Genomic DNA, 20,338 nt, shown 5'->3' on the forward strand with positions numbered 1-20,338 from the left:
CCACCAAGAGGGGAAGGGACCTAGCCCCAACAGCTCCTGGAGGAGCCATAGCTGCAGTCAGGGGGTGCAGAAGGGGCTGAAGACCCAGCACCTCCGCTGCAAGAGAGGCAGGATGGAAAATATGAAACAGAGCCCACCCTCTCGCCAATGTCGTGTCTGACAGGAAAGCCAAAAGCAAAACTGCTGACTGAGCTCCTGTTTCTCGCCTGCTGCAGCTGCCTCCTGTCTCTGCTTTCTGGGCGAGCTGAGCCTGGCTGGCCACAGCAGATCTCTGCTGGGGTCGCATGGTGCTGTGCTGGGGCAAGGAGCGGGGCTGCTGCTTGCAAACAGTACCACCAGGCTGAGTCACATATTGGTGTGAGTGGATGTTGTGGGACCAGGTGGGGCCACCACATCCACCATTCTGCCCTGAGGAAGGATGAAAGCCACCCAGATGGATGTTCATCCTACCCGGTCTGCTCTGGACGTTTCTCAGGGACTTTCCAGCCCCTGCAGAGGACAAACTGTCGTGCCTGGCATGCCTCACCCCTTCCCCCAGCGCCCAGGCTGGCTCCCACAAGGCTGCGGTGGTTTTACTGGGGATAAGGGGGAAAAGAAACCTGCTGACGGTGCGGCTGAAGTGTGAGATGCAAGTGACTCTTCTCTGTTTCCGCTGGGTTTCATGGTCTCCCAGCAGGTGTCTGCTGCCTCCAAAGCCACTCCTTACCGGGGTTTCTCCCCTCTCAAGCAGTTGTCACTTCTTTCTGTTCTGCTTTCTGGCAGGCAGCGCAGCATCGCTTTCAGGAGAGAAAATGGAAGTTTGGAGACCGAAAGCTGCACTGAGCACCATGCAGTGAGCTTTGCCCTGGCTGATGGCAGCCAGGCCCCCGGCGTGGCAGGGATGCTCATCCTCAGCTGGGCAAGTGCCCCGAGACCACCCTGGTAAGGGGGGGGACTTGGTTTGCAGCTGCATCCGGGGGCCAGCCCAGATAGGGGCAAGAGGAAAAACAGTGGCTTCTTCTCTATTAAGAGCAGCTTTGTGGAAAACCGGCTTGCGTATTGCACAGAGAGGCCCAGGAACCACAACAGACGCTGCTGCCTCCCGGCTCTCGCCTGCGTGCTGCCAAGAGCCGTTATTTGCCTGCCCACGCACTTGCCATCACAAGTCAACAAACTCCCCGGACGTGAAACCCTTTATTCACCCCTCAGGGCCAGATCCATCTCCCACCTCTGGAGGGAGGGACACGGGGGGAGGGTAGATTTCCCCTCTTGCAGAGGAGGAAAGTGCGTGGAGAGAGGAGGAAAACTATCCACCTGTTTCACAGGGGTTTCTTTAAATAGTGGTATACAACACAGTCTGTGCCCCGGATGAGGAGAAGCCCTCGCTCTGGGGTCCCACAAGCAGTGTCTCCCAGGATCTGCTCCGGCTCTGGTCTCCAGCGTTTCCTCCCGCAGTCGTGCTTTGCTGGCTGAGTCAGACCCCGGTGTGGGAAGCAGCGTGGCCACTCCAGAGAGCCCCGGGTGGAGGTGGAAAACTGAGGCATGATGTAAATCACCTTTGGCACAGACCTGTCGGCATCACTGCTCTGCCCCAGCCCATCCTTCCTGCCCTGAGCAAAGAGGTGGCACAGGGAGCCCAGCAGGGACCTTCCCCATCCCGTGGTACCCACCCCACAGCCACGATCCCACCGTGGCCAGGACTGTGCAATATCAACTCCAGCAGCGGCACCTCTGTCACTCTGGTCCTTGCATGCTGGATTTTTCCCAACTGCAAACTACAGTGGGAGTGAGGGGCTGGGGCAGCCTGTCCCTGCCTGCAACCCCCCAGCAATGGGGGACCCCAGCCCTCAGCAGGGCTGTGACTGCAGCTCCCAAGTCCTGTCATCCTGGTGTTTCTTCCCCCACTTCGGTGTGATGGGTTTCTCCTCTGGGAAGACAATGGTGGCATATTCAGTCTGGTCAACCGGCCAGGTCTCTGGTGGTACCTGGGTGCACTGGTCACACTGAAACTCCAGCACGCCGTAGTCCACAGTAGACACAGACACCACGGGGGGCTTATCTTCCTTCTGCAAGGAAACCCCATTGGGGCAATTCATCATCCGGAGGTACCCGCCATCCCCAGCACAAGCCCCCTTTCAACAGCAAGTGATGAAACCAGCTCTGAAGCATCCCAGGAGGGCGAGAGTGATACAAAGCAGAAAGACACACAGACCTGGGATAGCATTTGCCCAGAGAAACCAGACAATGAGCCTTGGGGTCACCTCTGAGGCCATGTGAGTCTCAGGTCTCTGCCTGTGCAGACAAGTGGGGCTCCCTGCCTGCCTGGCCATTGAAGGCAGGGTCATGCTAGGAGCCCTTTCCCACCTCTCCACTGGGCTCTGAGCTGGCGTAGGGTGCACAAGGAGAGCCCAGGGCTGAGTTTGCTCAGCCTGGAGAGGGGACCTACTTGCTGCCTTCAGCTACCTAATGGGGTTGGAGAGAAGATGGAGCCAGATTCCTCCCAGCAGTACCTGGCAAAAGGAAAATAGGAAACAGGGTCTGGCTGCAGCAAGAGAAATTTTAGCTTAATATATGGGGGGGGGGACACACATTTTGTCCCATTTTCTACAGCAACACAATCCACTGTCAAAAACAACTCTGCTTTGAGTGAGAGTTGGACTACAGAGGTCCCATCCTATCTCAGGCAGTTTTTTGATTGTGACGGGGCTGTGCTGCAGGTGCAAAAAAGCAGTTGTATCTGTGCAGAAAAGATCGAGCAGCATCAGAGAAGACAGGAGAAGCAAGAAGCCTGTGAAGGGCTGATAATGGGAGGCCCTGCACCCTCCGCACCCCAGCGATGCACAGCAAGGCGTCAGAGATGGAACTCACCACTGGTGCATTTTCACTCGGTGGTTTCTGCACATCTGCAAAATAACACGTTTGGTTAGAAGATGGTTGTGTGCCAAGGCAGCGTGAGCAGCTGGGGCTGACCCAGCCTCCACATCCTAGGAGAGCGCTGGACACTACAACCACTGTACCACGCATCCTCCTCCTCCACTCAGGGTCTAACACCCTGAGCGTTACAAGGACAAGTGAGATACCAGCCCACAGTCTAGGGTTTAGCTGGGATTAGTGGGGTGCAATTCCTGATGGGTCCCCTCTGGGAGAGCCCCCGTGGCATGGCCAAGGCAACGCCCAGTGCTGTGGTGAGGAGGTGACAAGATGTTACGAAGATGCCCAGGCAAGGTGTGTGGGAAGAACTCACATGCAGCATTAAGACACCACCCTAAAGAGCGGTTCAGAGCCACAGCATGTGGCCTGGGGGCTCTATGAAGGGTGAGCATGGCCCAAAGCACCCTTCTCCCCTAGGCACGACGATACCTGACCCATGGGAACATGCCACAGCTGAGTTTAGCATGTTGACCTGCCCGTGTACCCCAGGGAGCTGCAGGCACCTGGCTGCCCCTGGATTCAAGCTGGGTTTGTTGGATAAGCATCACCCCGTCAGATCCCCTGGCAGACCCCAGCCCCTTGGCACAGCACAGCCCCCACGGGGGATCATACCTCCTCTCCTGTATGTGACAGTGAGGTAGCCAAAGATCAGCAGTACAACTGCCCCAGCCAGCAGCAGGATGCCCAGGAGCACGACCCTGATGTGGTCCAGGGAATTGCCTTCCTCCATCTCGGGCTCATCGGTGGTGTTTGTCTTCTCAGGAGCTGCTGTAATAGCCATCCAAAAAAGGGGGAACAACACAGCAGGTCAGGAGTGTAAAATGCCTCTAAAGTCCCTGGAAAAGTCAACAAGGGAACACAGGGACTGTCCCCAGAAAGGGCTGAGTCCCAGGCACACTGCCACAGCCCCACCAGCCCTCCAGGGGCCCTGAATCTGGGCTGACATGGGGGATGTTTTTGCCATGTCCCATTCCTTCCCATTGCAGGTGGTGAGGATGATCCCACACTGCTGAGAGCTGGGGTGCAGGGCTTCAGGGCACTGCAGTCCCATGGCATGACCCCATGCCCAGCAGAGCCCCAGGGAGGACGCAGCTTCCCCAAGCCTCCCATCTGCTTCTGCATCCTGGGGCCAGTGCAGCTGCAGCTCATGTTGGGAGGCAATGTTGCGAAAGACAGTAACTTTTGCAGTGTTTTTCCTTATAAAAGGTCATCTTCAGTCCCCCAAAGCTTCCATGCTGCCAAGCAAGTGCATGGCATATCTTCCTGCGAGAGCTCAGTTTCCCACACCATGGGGCTACAAGACCCTCCAGGGCATGGTTTTGCAAGAACAGTATCTACACCAACACCGGCTGTTTGAGGGGTCTGAGCCCTAGTCGTCACCCCAAACACAAGCCCTGTCCCCAAATAAAGGAGCCGTTCAGGAGTGCAGGCAGCTCCCTATGCTGGTCTCCTGCCTCCATCCACCAGTAAGGACTTGCTCCTCCCCACAGCATCACTGGGGACACAGCCCCAGCAGGATGGAGACCTCCTGCCTCAGTGCAGATGGGGGAGGACAGCCTGTGTCACTGGGCATCAACCAGGCATACAAAGGAAAGGGGAAAGGGCAGAGCTGTGCTCTCCTGACCCGCACCAGGTCCTCCCCCAGCAAGGTACTGCCTGCCTTGTGCCCTGAGGCTGCAGTGTGCCTGAGGGCCATAGCACCATGGGACAACACCGATGACCTGTCCCCATCAGCTCAGCTCCCAGGCTGACCTGTGACAACTAAGTGTGACCGGCTGCTCTCCATCACTTTATCAGGTTCAAAGAAGGTGATCAGCCCACAGTAGTAGGAGCCTGAGTCATTCTGGTGAAGGTTCAGGATCTCCATCTTGAAGGCAGGAGTGTGGTTGGTGACCAAGTACTTGTCCATCTTTGTCTGGTAGCTGTTCGGGCTGATCTCAGCAATTTTTTGGGCTTGGTTGTCGTTGGTGTCTTTGTACCAATTGAGGCTGTACTCCAAGCCAGACTCGCTCTCCATGGAGATGTTGCAGAAGAAGGTGGCTGAGCCACCTGCAGGGAGAGTTAACATGGCTGGGAAGAAGGTCACTGTTTGGGAGAGAGGAAACAAGGAACAGACATGGTTACAGTGGGCACAGGTCTCAGAAACCGCCAGTCCCCCTGTGCAGTAACCAGGGATGCAAAGAGGGTGAGACCCCACCGTTGCCCTACTAATGCCCCATCTCATGGAGAGGTGATGGGCTCCTATGTCCCAAACCCAGAGGCTTCAAGCGTTTCTCAGCTGTTTCACCGTCAGCTCCTGAAGGCCCCTACAGGGATTTACAAAAACCTGTCGGCGAGTGCTTGCGAGCCCAGCCCCAAGCCATCGCCAGTACCTGGCTCACCTGCAACCAGGTTCTGGGGTTTGCCGGCAACACAAGCAGCCTGATGCTTGGCCAGTCCACAGCATCTCCCCGGATCATGGGGAGGTACATCAGCCCATGTCTCTCCCCTCCTGAATGTGTGCCTGCAAGCCAGAGGGGAATCCTCAGGGGTAGTAACTGAACCATGAAGTGGTTTCAGCAGATCAAATTGTGCTCTGGGCTATCTAAAATTAACCCACAACACCCGTACTGGGGAAAACAGATTTTGGGGGCTATATTATTTTTAAATCTATGCTGTATTTTTCCTCCATCTGATGTTGCTTCTGAATAGTGAGCAGAGGGACCGAGTCCTGGGCCCGGACAGCACCCCGCGGTGCAGCCCATCGCGTGCCCGCCTGCCTGCCAGGGTGCTCCAGCTCTGCCCACTGCTCCATGCTGGGAGCACAGAGCGGGCAGGGGCTGCCCAGGGCTCTGTGTTTGCCATCTCCAGCCTGAGACCATCTGACAGGGCAGAGTGACCCGGAGCTTACAATGCCACCCCTTCCAGCTGCCTGTCCCCTCCTCACGCATACACGGGCAGCCAGGTACCCACCCTGGGGGGTTCTGGACAGGCTTGCCAGGCTGCTCCCAGCACAAAGGGCAGTCGGCCACAGGCGCAGCCTCATCGGCCCTTAGCACCAGCCATGCTGCTTCACCACATTTCCCTGCCCGTGATCCCAGCGTGTTCATCCCCCCGGGCAGGGGCGGATGTGCTGTGAACGAGGGCCAGGCTCACAACGTCCTGGCTCAGCCAGCCCCATCCAGCAGGACCAGGCGGCTGCTGCATTAATTTTTGTTTGGAGCAATAAAAAGCAGGAAGAAGCATTTTTCACTTCTGACCAAGTGATTCAAACCACCAATGTTTTGAAAAGTCTCTGCTGTTAAGAAATTGATCTTCCCTTTTCTGAAATCGCCACCAATAGCAGCCCCAGGGCTTGCGGGCAGTTAGAAAGTCTGTCCTGTCCCTCCAGCACTGGCCTGAGGCTGTAGGGACCATGACCTCAGCATCACCAACCAGAAATGGAACAGGGGCAATACAGGATTAGGTGGAAAACTGGGCTCAGAAATGAGGAACGAGGCCGAACAGGAGGACGGAGGGAGGGAAGTGCCCCAACTCCCGCAGGCAGCACTGGCTGCGGCAGTGCCCGCACCAAGAAATACAATTTTTGCAGTGTTCTGGGTTTCTTGTATTTAACAGGAAATATTTGGCAGGCTCAGGGCTTTGTTTCCTACCCAGTGCTGCTGCCAGCAATGAATGAAGTGCTCGGAGGACTTCTGAAAGCAGAGGTAGGGTTTACATGTTTCCCTGCATCTTCCCAGCACCAGAGGTAACATCTGCTCCAAGGGATGCCCAGCCCTGTGCCCACCCTTGGGGCAGAAAACACCCAAAGCCACGAAAGAAAGAGCTGGGCTGTGAGGAAAGGGGGACATGGCTTCATCAGGACTCTGGCTGGCTCTGCCCGGACTCACCCCTTCCCTTCCACCTCCCCTTCTCCCCCAGATTTCACCCTGAGCAAAACCACACACAGGACCCTGGCTCCCTCAGGGTCAAGCCCAAACCAGGAGGCGCAGCCCGAAGCTGTGAGAACCAGAGCAGAAAACCCCAGACCGCACATGGCGCTGGCAAACCCAGAGGCTCCACAACAAACCCCAACTGCGGACAGTGTGTCCACAATGTGGGCTGGGGACCTGTCCCCTTCTCCATCCTTTAACCCCGTTTCTACCCCGAGCATCCCCACTTCCCTTGCTCCAGCGGCGCGTACCCAAAAGCTTTGGGTTTTTTGCCTTCTTGATGCCAGAGCTATTTTTAACCAAGGGCTCACAGCCCTTAGACTTTTTCCACTGTGAACGACACGGGCCGTGCCAGCAAGCCCGCCACGTTCCGGTACCTACCCTGACGGCAGCCGGCCAGCATGGGGCCGCAGCAGAGCAGGATGGCACAGAGGCTGGTCAGGGCCCTCTCCAAGCTGCTCCACATCGTCTTCAAGGCACCAGGGGCCATGGTGAGGCAGTCAGTACCCTGCCCGGGCAGGCGTGCCGTGCCGTGCTGTGCCGTGCTGTGCCGTGCCGTGCCGTGCCACCCCCGTCTCTCTCCGTGCTTCCTTCCCCACAGTGGCGGCTTGCTCTCTGGCTCGCGCGGCAGGGGCTGGGGTGGAAATGAAATGTGCCCATCTCTACCCTAGAGGGAAACCCGGGCTGCCTCCCGCCCCCGGCTTCCTCCTCGCAGAGGCAGGGATCAGCTGAGCCTGGCCTGGCCCCTTCCCCTCCCCGCGCGCTCCCGGCGCGCTCCCACGCAGGCACCCAACCGCCAAGCAGCAGGGATGGGCACCACTGTACCTGCACCCTTTTGGGAGAAAGCTCCCAGGGATGGAGCGGGCAGGGATCACAGGGGACATGTCCTCAGCTCCAAGCCTGGCCCATGAGTAAAAGGGCTGTCTCAGGCTCCTGAGCACCCATGGGTGCTTCTGCTGGGTGCCCATGGCAGCACGGCACCCGGCAGCTGGGCAGGGTCTGAGCAGCCATGGGGCACCCTGAGTTCCTGTTGGCAGGCTGCTCCCATCAGGAAGGGATGGGAGAGGAGGGAGGAGGAGAAGGAGGAGATGAAGAAGAAGTAGAAGGGGAAGGAGAAAGAAGGAGGAGATGGAGGAGATGGAGAAGGAAGAGAAGGAGAAGGAGAAAGAGAAGGAAGAGATGGAGAAGGAGGAGAAGGAGAAAGAAGGAAAAGGAGGAGATGGAGAAGGAGGACAAGGAGAAGCTTTGGCTCCTTAGATGTGTTTATCCACAGACAGATTTGCAGAGAACAGGGGTGGGTGCCCAGGGCCAGGGTGTTATTATTGGGGTGACCTTTGCAGCAGACTAATTTCTCTGCCAGCTGTGTTCCCCGCTTGCCTCACTGACTAATACTTACATAGGAAATAACCTAAGGTGAAAGCACACTGTGGCTGGCTCCTCCGCTTCTCTCGAACACAGCCTCGGTGTCCCACAATTTTAGAAAACGTCAGGGGAAAATTAATAATTGGGGTAAAGGATGCAATTCTCGTGATGATTTCATTATTTTCCGGGCTTTCAGAAACAAGCTGCGGGGCTGGGACTTGCTCACCTCTCGTTTTCAGACACTGCCCTGGCAGGTGAGCAGGCTGAGGGAGCCATCCCCAATTCACAGAATCACAGATTGGTAGGGGTTGGAAGGGACCTCTGGAGATCATCCAGTCCAACCCCCCAGTAAAGCAGGTTCACCTAGAGCAGGTTGCACAGGTTCACGTCCAAGCAGGTTTTGAATATCTCCAGAGAAGGATACTCCAACCTCTCTGGGCAGCCTGTTCCAGTGCTCTGTCACCATCAAAGCAAAGAAGTTTTTCGTCACATTGAGATGGAACTTCCTGTGTTTCAGTTTGTGCCCGCTGCCCCTTGTCCTGTCGCTGGGCACCACTGAAAAGAGTCTGGCCCCTTCCTCTTGACACCTGCCCTTTAGATATTTCTAAGTATTGATCAGATCCCCTCTCAGTCTTCTCTTCTCCAGGCTAAACAGAACCAGCTCTCTCAGCCTTTCCTCATACAAGAGGTGCTCCAGTCCCTTAATCACCTTTGTAGCCCTCCACTGGACTCTCTCCAGTAGTTCCCTGTCTTTCTTGTCCAGAACTGGACACAATATTCCGGATGTGGCCTCACCAGGGCAGAGTAAAGGGGAAGATAACCTCCCTCAACCAGCTGGCCACACTCTTCTTAGTGTACCCCGGGTACTATTGGCCTTCTTGGCCATGAGGGCACATTGCTGGCTCACGGAGAGCTTGTTGTCTGCCAGGACTCCCAGGTCCTTCTCCGCAAAGCTGCTTCCCAGGTCAACCCCTAACCCGTACTGGTGCTTGGGGTTATTCCTCCCTAGGTGCAGGACCCAACACTTGCCCTTGTTGAACTTCATTAGGTTCCTCTCTGTCCAACTCTCCAGCCTGTCCAGGTCTCGCTGAATGGCAGCGCAGCCTTCTGGTGTATCAGCCACTCCTCCCAGTTTTGTATCATCAGCAAACTTGCTGAGGGTACACTCTGTTCCCTTGTCCAGGTCATTGATGAATATGTTGAACAAGAGTGGGTATGGACCCAGTACTGACTCCTTGGGCACACCACTAGCTACAGGCCTCCAACTAGACTCTGCACCGCTTACCACAACCCTCTGGGCTCTGCCATTCGGCCAGTTCTGAAACCACCTCACTGTCCACTCATCTAACCCACACTTCCTAAGCTCGCTTATGAGGGTGTTACGAGAGACAGTGTCAAAAGCCTTACTGAAGTCGAGGTAGACAACATCCACTGCTCTCCCTTCATTCCACCCAGCCAGTCATGCCATCATAGAAGGCTATCAGATTGGTCAAGCATGATTTCCCCCTGGTGAATCCATGCTGACCACTCCTGACAACCTTCTTTTCCTCCACATGCTTAGAGATGACATTCAGATTAAGCTGTTTCATCACCTTTCCAGGGATGCAGGTGAGGCTGACTGGCTATTTGGGATGGCCAAGGAGAGGGTTCTGAGCCGAGGCAGGCAGGGCTCACCCTGAGTTGGTGGCTCAGTCCAGCCTGTCCTGGGTCCTCTTTTCCAGTCTCCTCCTGGAATTGCAGCATCACTCCTTTCTTGTGAGGGTCTGGCCCTGCTTGGGCTGCAGAGCAAGCCTGGGGGGCTGTCCCCTCCTTGTCACCTTTCCATGCCACCTGACAGGGTGGCAAGGGGAGCGTTCTCCACCATGTGCAATGGTGCTGCTGGGCTCCATGGCAGACATCGCCTCTTCCTTCACAATTTCCTGCATTCTCATTAAAAAAAACCTAACTAAACTAAACTAAATTAAATTCCAGAAAATATGGAAGCTAACAGCAAGGAGGCTTTTCCACCTCAAGGCTTTGTGTCCCCAAATGGTGACACCAGGCATCCAGGCTGACTGTGGGGAAGCTCGTGCAGCGCTTGCAACACGTTTAGTTTTCTAGAGGCAGAAGACATGATGAGTATCACCACCGAGACTGCGACTCACCGAGCCAGGGATCAGCAGGAAGAACTGGCTCATCCTCCCCACCCCACATGGCAGCGGAGGGCTCTGATTAAAATCGTAGCACAAATTGCTCAAACTTTCCAACACACACTTGAAATGGGGCATAAGTTGGTACTTGGGGCAGGGAGGCTGCTGCATCTAATAGAAACCAGCGGTGGCTAGATACAGACCGTACGGCAATGTTTTCGGATGCTCAGGTTCCTTCAGAAACCTCTACCCTAGCAACGCCCCCCTGCTCCCCAGCAGGCTGGGGACCGGCACTGACACTGAAGGCTTTCCAGGCTGCTTGGGGTGCAGGATGAGGCCATGTACGGCCAGGAAGCATCAGGGAGCTCGCAAAGCCGCAGAGTGCACAGCAGAAACCGCAGGGGAGGGCGAGCCAGGAGCCCTCCGGCAGCATGCTGATGGAAAGCTTGCTCCGCTGCAAGTGACAAAACAGGGGTTTTTTCCTCCTTTTTTGCTTAAAAATAAAAAAGTAAAAGGATGACAAGAATAAAAGAAAAGATCAACCTTGCTGCTAGGAAGCCACTGCAGGAGAAAGCGAGGTGAGCAGCGGTGTTGTGCCCCAGACCAGCACATGCCCCGGGTGCTGGCATCGTGGAGGAGACCTGGCCCCAGCCCCACAGCAGCCCCCAGGCTTTGGGCAGGCTTTGCACCCTGCCTGCACCCTGCCTGCACCCTGCCAGACCAATACAGCTCCCGACGGCTCTTGCACCAGCTTCTACAGCACCAAGGAAAACAGCCTGGCTCCAGCCGTGCTGCAGTTCCCACTCATGCTGGTAAATCCCCTCCAGCCCAAATGGAGTGGATGGCACATCTTGGGGTTAGCTGAGGGGGGGCTGGAAAAGGTCCTCTGAAGCTTGAAAAAAATAAATTCTCTTTCTCTGAGCTGGAGTATGATGAATTGCACAGGGCAGTCCTATTTGGCCACTGAAAGAGCAAAAGAAGGTCTAAAAAGGAAGGAGAAAGAGTAGGAAAAGAGCGAGAGGAAGAAGTGAGAAAACAGTTTGTTCCTCAAAACTACGAGACTGGAACTTCAGCAAGTACATGCCACAGCACTTCATTGAAGCACAAATGTCCTTTTTTCCCCAACAAGAAGCTGGCCCAATGTGTCAGCGAGGGTCCGACCAACGCGGCTGGGACCCGGATGAGGCCCCGGTTTCTTGCAGCCATCACTGTAAGGGCACAGAGCTATCACCCTGAGCAGTCACCTCAAAGGGTCTAGGGTCAGTCCTAAAATGGCTTGGAAGAATCTAGGGTATTTAAGGTGCAATGAAAATTTGGAAGATGAAGAAAGCAACGACCAAACACCTCAGAGCTAATTGAAGCCCAGAGCTGAATGTCCTCAAAGCCCAGGGAAAGCAAAACTTCCCAAATCAGACAAGGAACACAAATTACTGCAAAGACATGCTGAGGAAGATAAACCCACAGGTTCCCAAAGATGCTTCCCCAGTTCGTGTAACTGAATTCACATCTGTGGGTCTGATGCAGACAGGAGGTTATGTGGCTGGGGGAAGAAGCGGAAATGGCTAATAGTGTTTGCAAATAAACACTGAGAGCTTGAGGTCTTTCAGATACTTCTCAGAAATTAGAGAGGCACTTACAAACAATTTGCATGAGAAACAGCACCTGACCCTGCCCGGAAAGGCAGGGGCCTCGGTGGGGCGGGGGGGTGAGTAAGCAGCTAGTAAGCAAGGGATGAAGCAGAGACACGAAACTGTTCCTTTAGCAAATGGAAATCTGTAGGGCCTGGGCAGGGCAATGGTAACTGTGAGGTGAAGGTGCATCACGGGTCTGTCGTGGGCTGCCACAACCTTCAGCACAGCAGCAGGATGCTGTTCCTGCAGGCGGGCAGGGCTGATGCCAAGCCTGGAGGGACTAAGGGCTCCTCCGATGGACCATCCCTAGGGAGCAGTGCTGCTACAGCCCATGGAAATCAGGACCTGCTGCTGCTGCTCAGGGTCTCAGCAACCTGCCCGCACTCAGAGCAGGTTGGGGCACAACCTGGCACCAGCTGGGATGTGTCCGTGCATCCCAAGCAAAACTCCGGCAGAGGCATCTCCTGCCTCCTGGTGCAACCTCACACCCTCCTGACACCCAAGGGACACCTCCAGGCAGCACCCTGCCCGCAGAGCCCCCATCCCAGGCACCCCCCAGCCCTGCCGCACGTGAGGGCCCCCACCAGCCCCTCATCGTCATCAGCAGCACGCTCCACCCCGGCAACGGCTGTGCCTTCACGCTGTTTCCATTCAAAGCTGGGTGAAGCGCCCGGGGGACCTTTCTCAGCAGTGTCACCCACTGCACGTAGGAAGCGCGATCGCAGAGATTGCTGCATCAAGATAAACAGCGGAGGAAGCAGGATGTCAGCGTCTCAGGAGGGGGCTGTGTCATACACAAGCTGTCACTCACCAGCCTTCGTTCGGACAGACAGCAGCGGATAGGGAAAAGAGCACAACAGGGTGATGGGGAGAGGATATTGGGGAGCGACAATTTTAGGCCTTTCTGGAAGATTTAAGAAGTTCCTAGAGGAAAGGAGCAAGGCTGGGATCTCTGTGCTGATGGTTGGGATGCGTGGCCCAGGAGCAGGAAGGGAGCGCAGGGTCTGGCAGCAACACACGGGCAGGAATCGGGAGAGTAGGCTTTGTTACGGCAACGATTTCAGGCTGCGCTCTCCTCCACCTGCGCCCACTGCCCCTGCAGCAGCCGGGCGCTCCCAGCACGGTTTCTGGGGCCGGAGCTGGCTCCCAGGGCCGGGACACCCGCAGCCCCCCCCCCAGCTCAGGCCGTGGGCTTGCAAAGGCGTCTCTGGGCACGGGGACCCCTCCAGCCCCGCTGGCACCCCGAGCGTGCGGGCACCACGTCCACTGCTGCTCCAGCACACCGAGCACTGGGCCAGGGAGCAGGCAGGGGCTCGGGCTGCTGCAGCTTTTGGGTCAGTTTTGGGCGGGAGGAGGGCACTGGAGAGCACCCCGCGCCATGATGTCTCCCCAACCCAGGCACCACTCTCTCTCCCCCATCAGACCTGCTGCCACGCTCACCTCCCCCGGCAGTGGTCTCACCAAACCCTTGATTTACAATTGCAACTATTATTGCAATTATTTACCATTTATTAACCGATTATTTTATTGTATAAACTTTTCAATTGTAAAAAAAGAAAAGTCAAAATAAAAAACTATTGACAACTCTCAAAAATACACCCCCCTCCCAGGCCCGCACCGGCGCTGGGGACCGCACACCCCCCTCCGTGGCTCCGCACCCCACGTGCCGCGGCGGTGCCCTCACGGCCACGTGCAAGGTCCCCGCGGAAGACGTGGGGCGGGGCGCGCACCGTGACGTACGGCGGCGCCCCGTGACGCGAAGGAGGAGGGAGCCGGAAGCGGCGGAGGTTGTCGGGGTAACCAACGCCGGGGTGGCCTGCGGGGGGACTGCGGCCATGGGCGAGCTGGGTCCGGACGATGGGGCCGGGAACACGTACAGCCTGCGGCCCGGCCTCCAGCGCCGGTGAGGGGCCTGGGGCACTGGGGGGATGGTTGTCGTCCTGGGGACTCCGGGGAGGGAAAGAGGGGGGACGCTGGGGACGGGGGTGCCCTGGGGGCTTTGGGTCTGGGGGGGGAGAGGGACGAGGGGGACGGAGAACTGTCGGGAGGGGGGGTCCCTGGGTATGGGGGGCTGGCATGGGGCTACGGGGGCTGGGGGCGTGGGTGTTGGGAATGGGGAGCCCCCCGGGTTTGGGGACTGGGGTGGGCACTCAGCTCCCAGACCAACTTTGACGTGAGATATAGGGGATGTGTGTGGGGGAAGCTGCTGAAGGGGCAACCGCGAATGGGGCTGGTTTCACACCTGTGTTTATGGGTGTTCGGCTTTTGGCAGGGCTGGTTAAGTGTCTCCATCTTAGCCCCATGTTTTTTCATTTGTCGTTTTTCTTTAATGTGTGAAAGCTAAATTTTCCCAGGTGATGTTATGTATGTTTCTACACATTGTGTGAATTTTCTGGGCCTTCTGTTGCTGTTTCTCTTGCCCTGATAGATTTAAATCGTCCACAGTAAAAGAATGCATCCATGCAATACTGAAGGAGAAGCTGGCCAATGTACAGTACATCCCAGAAGAAATGCCTCAGCTTACAAAGTCCTTATCAGAGATAATAAAAGACAGACTGAAAGGTAAGGAAGTTTGCTGGGGAAGTCATTTCTTTTCTTACTGTGTCCTCTTGCTTTGACAAAATCCCTCTTTCCTCCTTTATTCTTGAAATCTATTTCTTCCGTGTTGCCTGACTCGAGTCTACCGTTATGAAACATTCTGGCCTATATACATACGTCCCTTGCCTGTGGAACTAGAAACCTAATTCAAGCAGACAAAATTTGTTTTCATATAGTTTGGCTGGTGTGGGATGTCAGCCTTGGAGGGGCTGCAGGGGGAAAGAAGCTGCATTAGAGAGAAAGAAGTAGTGATGCTTCATTGCTTCTTGCTTCAATAAACAGAACCATTCCTGGGTTTTTTCTGCAGGGAGGAATAGCAGAGAGATCAGAACAAGGCCCAGTGGGAGCTGTGAAGGGGGGAGAGTTAGGAGCACAGTCAGCCAAGGAGGCGTGTGACTACAGCCTTACAGCACTGGAAAAAGGTTGTGGTGGTGCTACACAGGATGCCCTCCAACATTGTTGAGTGCAAGAACTAAACTTCAGGCTCCAGCAGGTGTTTCCTGTGTTCAGTGCTGGAACAAGTACATAGATGTGTGTTGGCAAGGTCCCTTTTTTTTTTTTTTTTTTTTTTTTTTTTCCCCCCTTCTTCTGGGGACAGGCTGGTGCTCCATCTGCTGGGCTGGCCTGACACGGTGACACAGACATACCTTGGCAGGAACCGTGAATTTATGCTTCTGCCAGAGTTACATGTCTGCTTTAAAACCAACAGCAGCTGTCGTCCCAGCACGTGTTGATGCCGAGCTAATATGCACAGGGTTGGCTTCAGTAATCTGTAAGCATGCTAACAGTAGCCTGAAGCGGTGTGGCCGTTGTATCAGCTGGCATCTCTGACAAGCATTCACGTGGTGGATGCTACCAGACCCAGCATGTTGTGTTCAATCCTCCAGTGGAAACAGTGTGCCAGAGTCTTCCTGGGACACTGATGTGTTGCAGACAGGCTTTAGGATCTATATTTTATTTTAAACATGCTTGTTCTGATTTGGCTTCTGGAACATTGCCATGGCCTGATTGGATCGGGCCTGTGCCCCAAAGGTATTTCTTTACTATTGTAAAACAATTGCATATCTTTGCAGACACATAATGTAGACCCACGTATGCTTTTATGTGGCCTTTTATCCCAGCTCAGAAGCAAAGGAAATGCCCATGTGGCAGAAGGATCTCTACAACAATACCTTTGCATCAGAACAGTTTTAAAATAAACTTTTTTTTTTTCCCAAATTGGATTTTGTCCACCAGCAGCCTTATTTGGCAACTTTCAAGAACTGAACACATAGAAAGAATGTAAAGTAGAATGCTGACATATAGTGTTCAGGGATGTCTTCTTAGATGCATCTTTTGATGGATGCCAAATACCCTGTTCACCTTTTAACTCCGATAAGACAGTGGTACTCTGTACCTAGGAAAATGAAGCACAAGGCAGTCTGTCCACTTTGCCAATTGCATGGATTTATACAGGACACTTGCTTTGTAACCAGAAATCTCTAGCTTTCTGGGTCCTGTATGGGCTCACATTTTAAACAAGTTGTGGCTCTCACTATTATTTTTTTCTCTCTCCAGAGGAGGGATTTGACAGGTACAAAATGGTGGTGCAGGTTGTGATTGGAGAGCAGAGAGGAGAAGGAGTGAAGTAAGTTTTGTATCTTCTAATTGTATTTCTATATTTTTTTATGGGTTTGGGTGTTGTTTTTTCTTTCCTTGGAAGCTGCTTCCAACTTTCCTAGAAACAAAGATCTCTCTGCAGATGATAAAGTGAAAAGCACTTTCTTTTCTCTTTAAGAGGGAAGTGAGGGCTTGGATTGTAGCTGATTGAATTACCCGTGATAATTGGCTATATGGTGGTTCTTAGCAAGCTGAAAAGCATTTGTGAGGAGTGCTACAGAAAGGCATTTTACATTGTATTCATGATCAACTAGAGCACACAGCCAGTCCATTCTCAAGGCCCCACTGGGCTGGAGCACTAGAGCCGTGGTAACTCACTTCTGTCTAAAGCCAGATTTCCATAAGTACCTAATATGCATTTAATCCCCCCAGGTAAGCATTTTTTGGAAGTGTAAATTTCTGTAATCCCCATGCAATACTGTCATAGGAATCGCCTAGACTCTGGGTGCTGAGCATTTGCAGTCTAGCTCCAGATGCCTGCAACCAGACAAAAGAATTCCTCTTGGCTGCAGCAGCGGGCTGTAGCTTTCCATTACTCGTGAGTAGGGAGAACACAAAAGAGAACAGCCCACAAGGTTGATGTGCTTTATCTGCTGGGCTTATCTCTATTATTGTGCCTGGTACTCCACCATAAGTGCAGCAGAGCTGTAATCAGCTCTGCTGCCTCAATGTTCTGGAGGTCAGGAAGGAATATCTGTACCTGCTGCTCAGGCTTTTGTCAGGAATGTCTGTCTGCAGGCTGATTTGGAACATGAAACCCAGCAACGCAGACTGACAGAGCAATTGCGGAAATTCTCTGGTTTGCAATAGGTAGGAGACAAGATCACTAACATCCTTAATGCAAAATCCAGGGTATTCCAAAGGCAGAGTGGAATATTGGACTGAAAAAAAAAAAAGGCAGAATAACCCTGAGGGCTAAGGAAATAGAAGAAAAAAAGGATGAAATTCAACAATCTCATAACAATGTCATACATGTAGAGACTAGGAACAACACACTGTGCCACAAACAGGGATCCTGTCAGGTGAGACTCTGAGGCAGGCAGGGAACTGGGCGTTTGTAGCAGAGAAAGGGGAGTGCTAATGACGTTAGGCAAGGCAGCAGCGAGGTCTCGTCTGTAATATCCTGTTATGCCTGTTATGGTCCAGTTGCTTGTCTTCAGGGTGAGACTTGGACTGAAGGAAGTGTAGAAAAAGGCCAGCAGGATGGTGAGGGAACAGAAAGTATAGATACGAAAGGAGTAGAAGAGCTTAGCTCATGGTCTAGTAACACGACATCTGCCAAGGAATATGATAGCTCTCTATAAATAAGTTGGGACTGTGTATGATGAGGGTGCAGGAGGTGAAGGATAAGACCAAACAAGCTAAATTAGCCACCGATACACATAGGCCAGAAGTCAAAGATTCTTAAGCACCATAGCAATGAGGTTTCAAGCCCTGCTGCACCGTGGAGGTGGCAGGGTTGATAGCTGATGAGTTTGAAGATGGAGCTTGATCCACATACAGAGAGGGTTACAGCATGTGGTGGAATTCAGCGGTGAGGATCTAGGCACAGGATTCAGGAGAAAGCTTCCCATTTCCTTTATCTTTAAAGGAAGCTCAGTTTGCTTTTCAAGGAAAGTATCTGTGATCACTTCGGTCCTTACACGTGAACTTTGTGGGTAATGGCTCTGCTCTGTCTCCTTTGTCTAGTATGGCTGCGCGATGTTTCTGGGATGCCGACACTGACAGCTATGCTCATGATGTATTCATGAATGTAAGTATCGGCTGTTTTACCATGGGAAAGTGTAAAGCTACTTGCTTTTGTATGAGAGGCAAAGTGACCTTAAATACGAAGCAGAAAAAAAAAACCCAACCACTAGAAGGAAGGAACCAGGACTCTATTGAAACAGTATGATTTATGGCCTCATTCACAAAAAATACTTAGATATAATATCCAGCATAGTAAAACTTATTTCCTGAGTAGGTCATACAGCACTGTACAAAAGTTGTTATAGTCACTCCATTTTACAGGTGGGGAGAGGAAGCACAAGACATAAAGTCTTTTCTTATATGCTTTGCTGAACTGCTATCATGGACTATGGCTGGAATCCAGGACTGAGCAAAAGTCAAGGTTTTATTTAATTTTTTTTTTATTTTTATCTTATTTTAAACTGAAACCTAGACACCTGTGGGTGTATGGATGGAGTAAATCGAGGCACTTCTGGCATTCAGACACACTGACCTGGGTTACACCACAAGTGAGGTGAATAAGAAACTAACTAAAAGACAGAAAAATGCAATATATTGCAAGATAAGGTGATGCTCTGGTCTAAGCGTTCCCTTAGGTTAGCCTTTTCAGTTAGGCTAGCAAAGCGCTTGCCTTTACTAATGCGGAGCCTCTCTCTGTTTTCCCCAGGACAGCCTGTTTTGTGTGGTAGCTGCGTTTGGCTGCTTCTACTATTGAAGATGGTAAACATTGCAGAGAAGAACAGAGGTGGGGGAGAATGCTAAAGCATTAGGGTGGTTTTTTGTTGAAATGCACAAAAGCATCATGTTCTTCCTTTAGTACCTAACACAGTAACAGCTCTACAAAGCATGTCCTACACCTGTTCTCCACACTACAACATTCCTTCTTCCTTGTGGATATCAATAGAGCTTTAAGCACAATATTATTATGTCCTTTATTTAAATCACCCTTTGTTTTTATATAGTGTGTTAGTTTTGTCCTAAAAAAGTGTATTGCCAGTAGACATTGTTTCGAAAGCAAACTCAGCTTTCCTCTTGAAAGGGTACTATTGCTTTTATTTTTGTTAATTTTCTGAAATGAATGAAATATTTATAAGAAATGTAACATAATAAATCTATCTATTTAATATTTCCTCTCCTGTGGGTTGACCCGTGCCATTTCCACTGTTTGTCCTTTTCCTCCACTCTACAAGATACGCAAGCCTTGATTGCTTGTCTGTGCTTCTCAGATGAGCATTTTCTGAGGATTCTTTGTAAATTACCCTATAAAGCCAACTTCATATTCTGGTTCTCCAGATTTGTTCCTGTGACTCCCCTAAGATTTGGGCTGCGAATCCCAGCTAAGTGTCACACAGATGACATTAGCTGATAGGAAAACAAGGTATTTAGGACATCAGGTCAGGCCAGCAGCCTGCACACCCCACTGACTGCCAAAACTCCCCCCTGCTGTAACTCCTCATTGGTTTGGTGCAATTTGGCACCCATGGCAACTGCTCGTTGCCCTCCTCAGCAGATCCTGCAGTGCTTTCTCAATCTTTGCCTCTCTAATTGTTTTGGGGTATGACAGCGGATGTTTGGAGCCCAAATTTGTTACGAGTCTAGCCTCGGAAAGGACCAGTAGGAAAGGCTGCTGTAGATCAGAAAAGGAATGCTAAAGTCTCTCATTTCCCCCAAAGTTAAGGGACCGGGTTCGTTCCTGAGAGATTGGGTGCCACCAGAGCGCATCTTGGGCACCCATTGGAAGATGGGATGAGTACCTGGGCGGTGATGCCTGTTCTCTCCGTGCTGACCAAGGACCAAACACAGCTGAACAATTTCAGTGGTGTGAAGGGCTTTTAGAGTGCTCAAGTTGGGTGAGGTGAATGCTGAATTCCCCCCACTTAGAGTAGAAGTCACTCTGTCCATGCAGCTCTTGGAAAGCAGGGACATAGCAAATTACGATGCATCTTCTAGAATCGTTCTTTTGGCTACAATCCTGGAGGCAGCACGCTCTTGTTTCTCTATTATGTTGGTTTGAAAGTGCCTTCCTCTCGTTTTCCTCTGATGGGAAATAGAGGGTGACTTCCCCGATAGCTTTTTCGCTACTTGTAGCTGTCACTCATTAAGGGAGCTGCAGAGAGGATGCGATGGCGCAGTGCGGTTTGTGCATGGACCGGGGAGCACAAGTTGTGGGGAACAGTGAAACCCTCTGCATAAAGACGCTTGCCAGGAGATAGTATATGCCTTCAGACTCATTTTGACACTTATTATATCACGATGATTCAATCGCAATTTTTCACCTTGCACTTGCTCTGTTTTGGAGGCTTTTGGCAGCTGCTTCAGAAAGGCGTGGTGCAAAGCAGGTTTGAGTCTCTGATTGTTCAGTTCTACCACCTGTGCTGTGTTTTCCCCGGAGAACGATCAAGCAGCTGCT

The 20,338-nt window shown here is 52.8% G+C and overlaps 2 protein-coding genes across 3 annotated transcripts; one reads left to right on the forward strand and one right to left on the reverse strand.

Moving 5' to 3' along the window:
- Positions 1–1,171: 1,171 nt before the first annotated feature.
- Positions 1,172–7,477, reverse strand: PDCD1 (programmed cell death 1). Its single transcript, XM_054835479.1, has 5 exons — positions 7,203–7,477; positions 4,663–4,995; positions 3,523–3,678; positions 2,848–2,882; positions 1,172–2,045 (listed from the first exon to the last, which is right to left on the reverse strand). Exons 1-5 carry the CDS (start codon positions 7,309–7,311, stop codon positions 1,827–1,829), a joined length of 852 nt encoding a protein of 283 aa, XP_054691454.1. The 5' UTR covers positions 7,312–7,477; the 3' UTR covers positions 1,172–1,826.
- A 6,227-nt stretch (positions 7,478–13,704) lies between these two features.
- On the forward strand, positions 13,705–18,966 carry DYNLT2B (dynein light chain Tctex-type 2B). Of its 2 annotated transcripts, none has more exons than XM_054836102.1 (5): positions 13,705–13,846; positions 14,372–14,505; positions 16,099–16,168; positions 17,890–17,953; positions 18,596–18,966. In XM_054836102.1, exons 1-5 carry the CDS (start codon positions 13,779–13,781, stop codon positions 18,641–18,643), a joined length of 384 nt encoding a protein of 127 aa, XP_054692077.1. In that variant the 5' UTR covers positions 13,705–13,778; the 3' UTR covers positions 18,644–18,966. The 2 variants fall into 2 exon arrangements, with proteins under 2 accessions (XP_054692077.1, XP_054692078.1); XM_054836103.1 differs by having other exon boundaries at positions 13,708–13,846; positions 14,389–14,505.
- The last annotated feature ends 1,372 nt before the right edge of the window (positions 18,967–20,338 follow it).

This window comes from Grus americana, chromosome 9 (assembly GCF_028858705.1).
Source record: "Grus americana isolate bGruAme1 chromosome 9, bGruAme1.mat, whole genome shotgun sequence".
NCBI lineage: Eukaryota > Metazoa > Chordata > Aves > Gruiformes > Gruidae > Grus > Grus americana.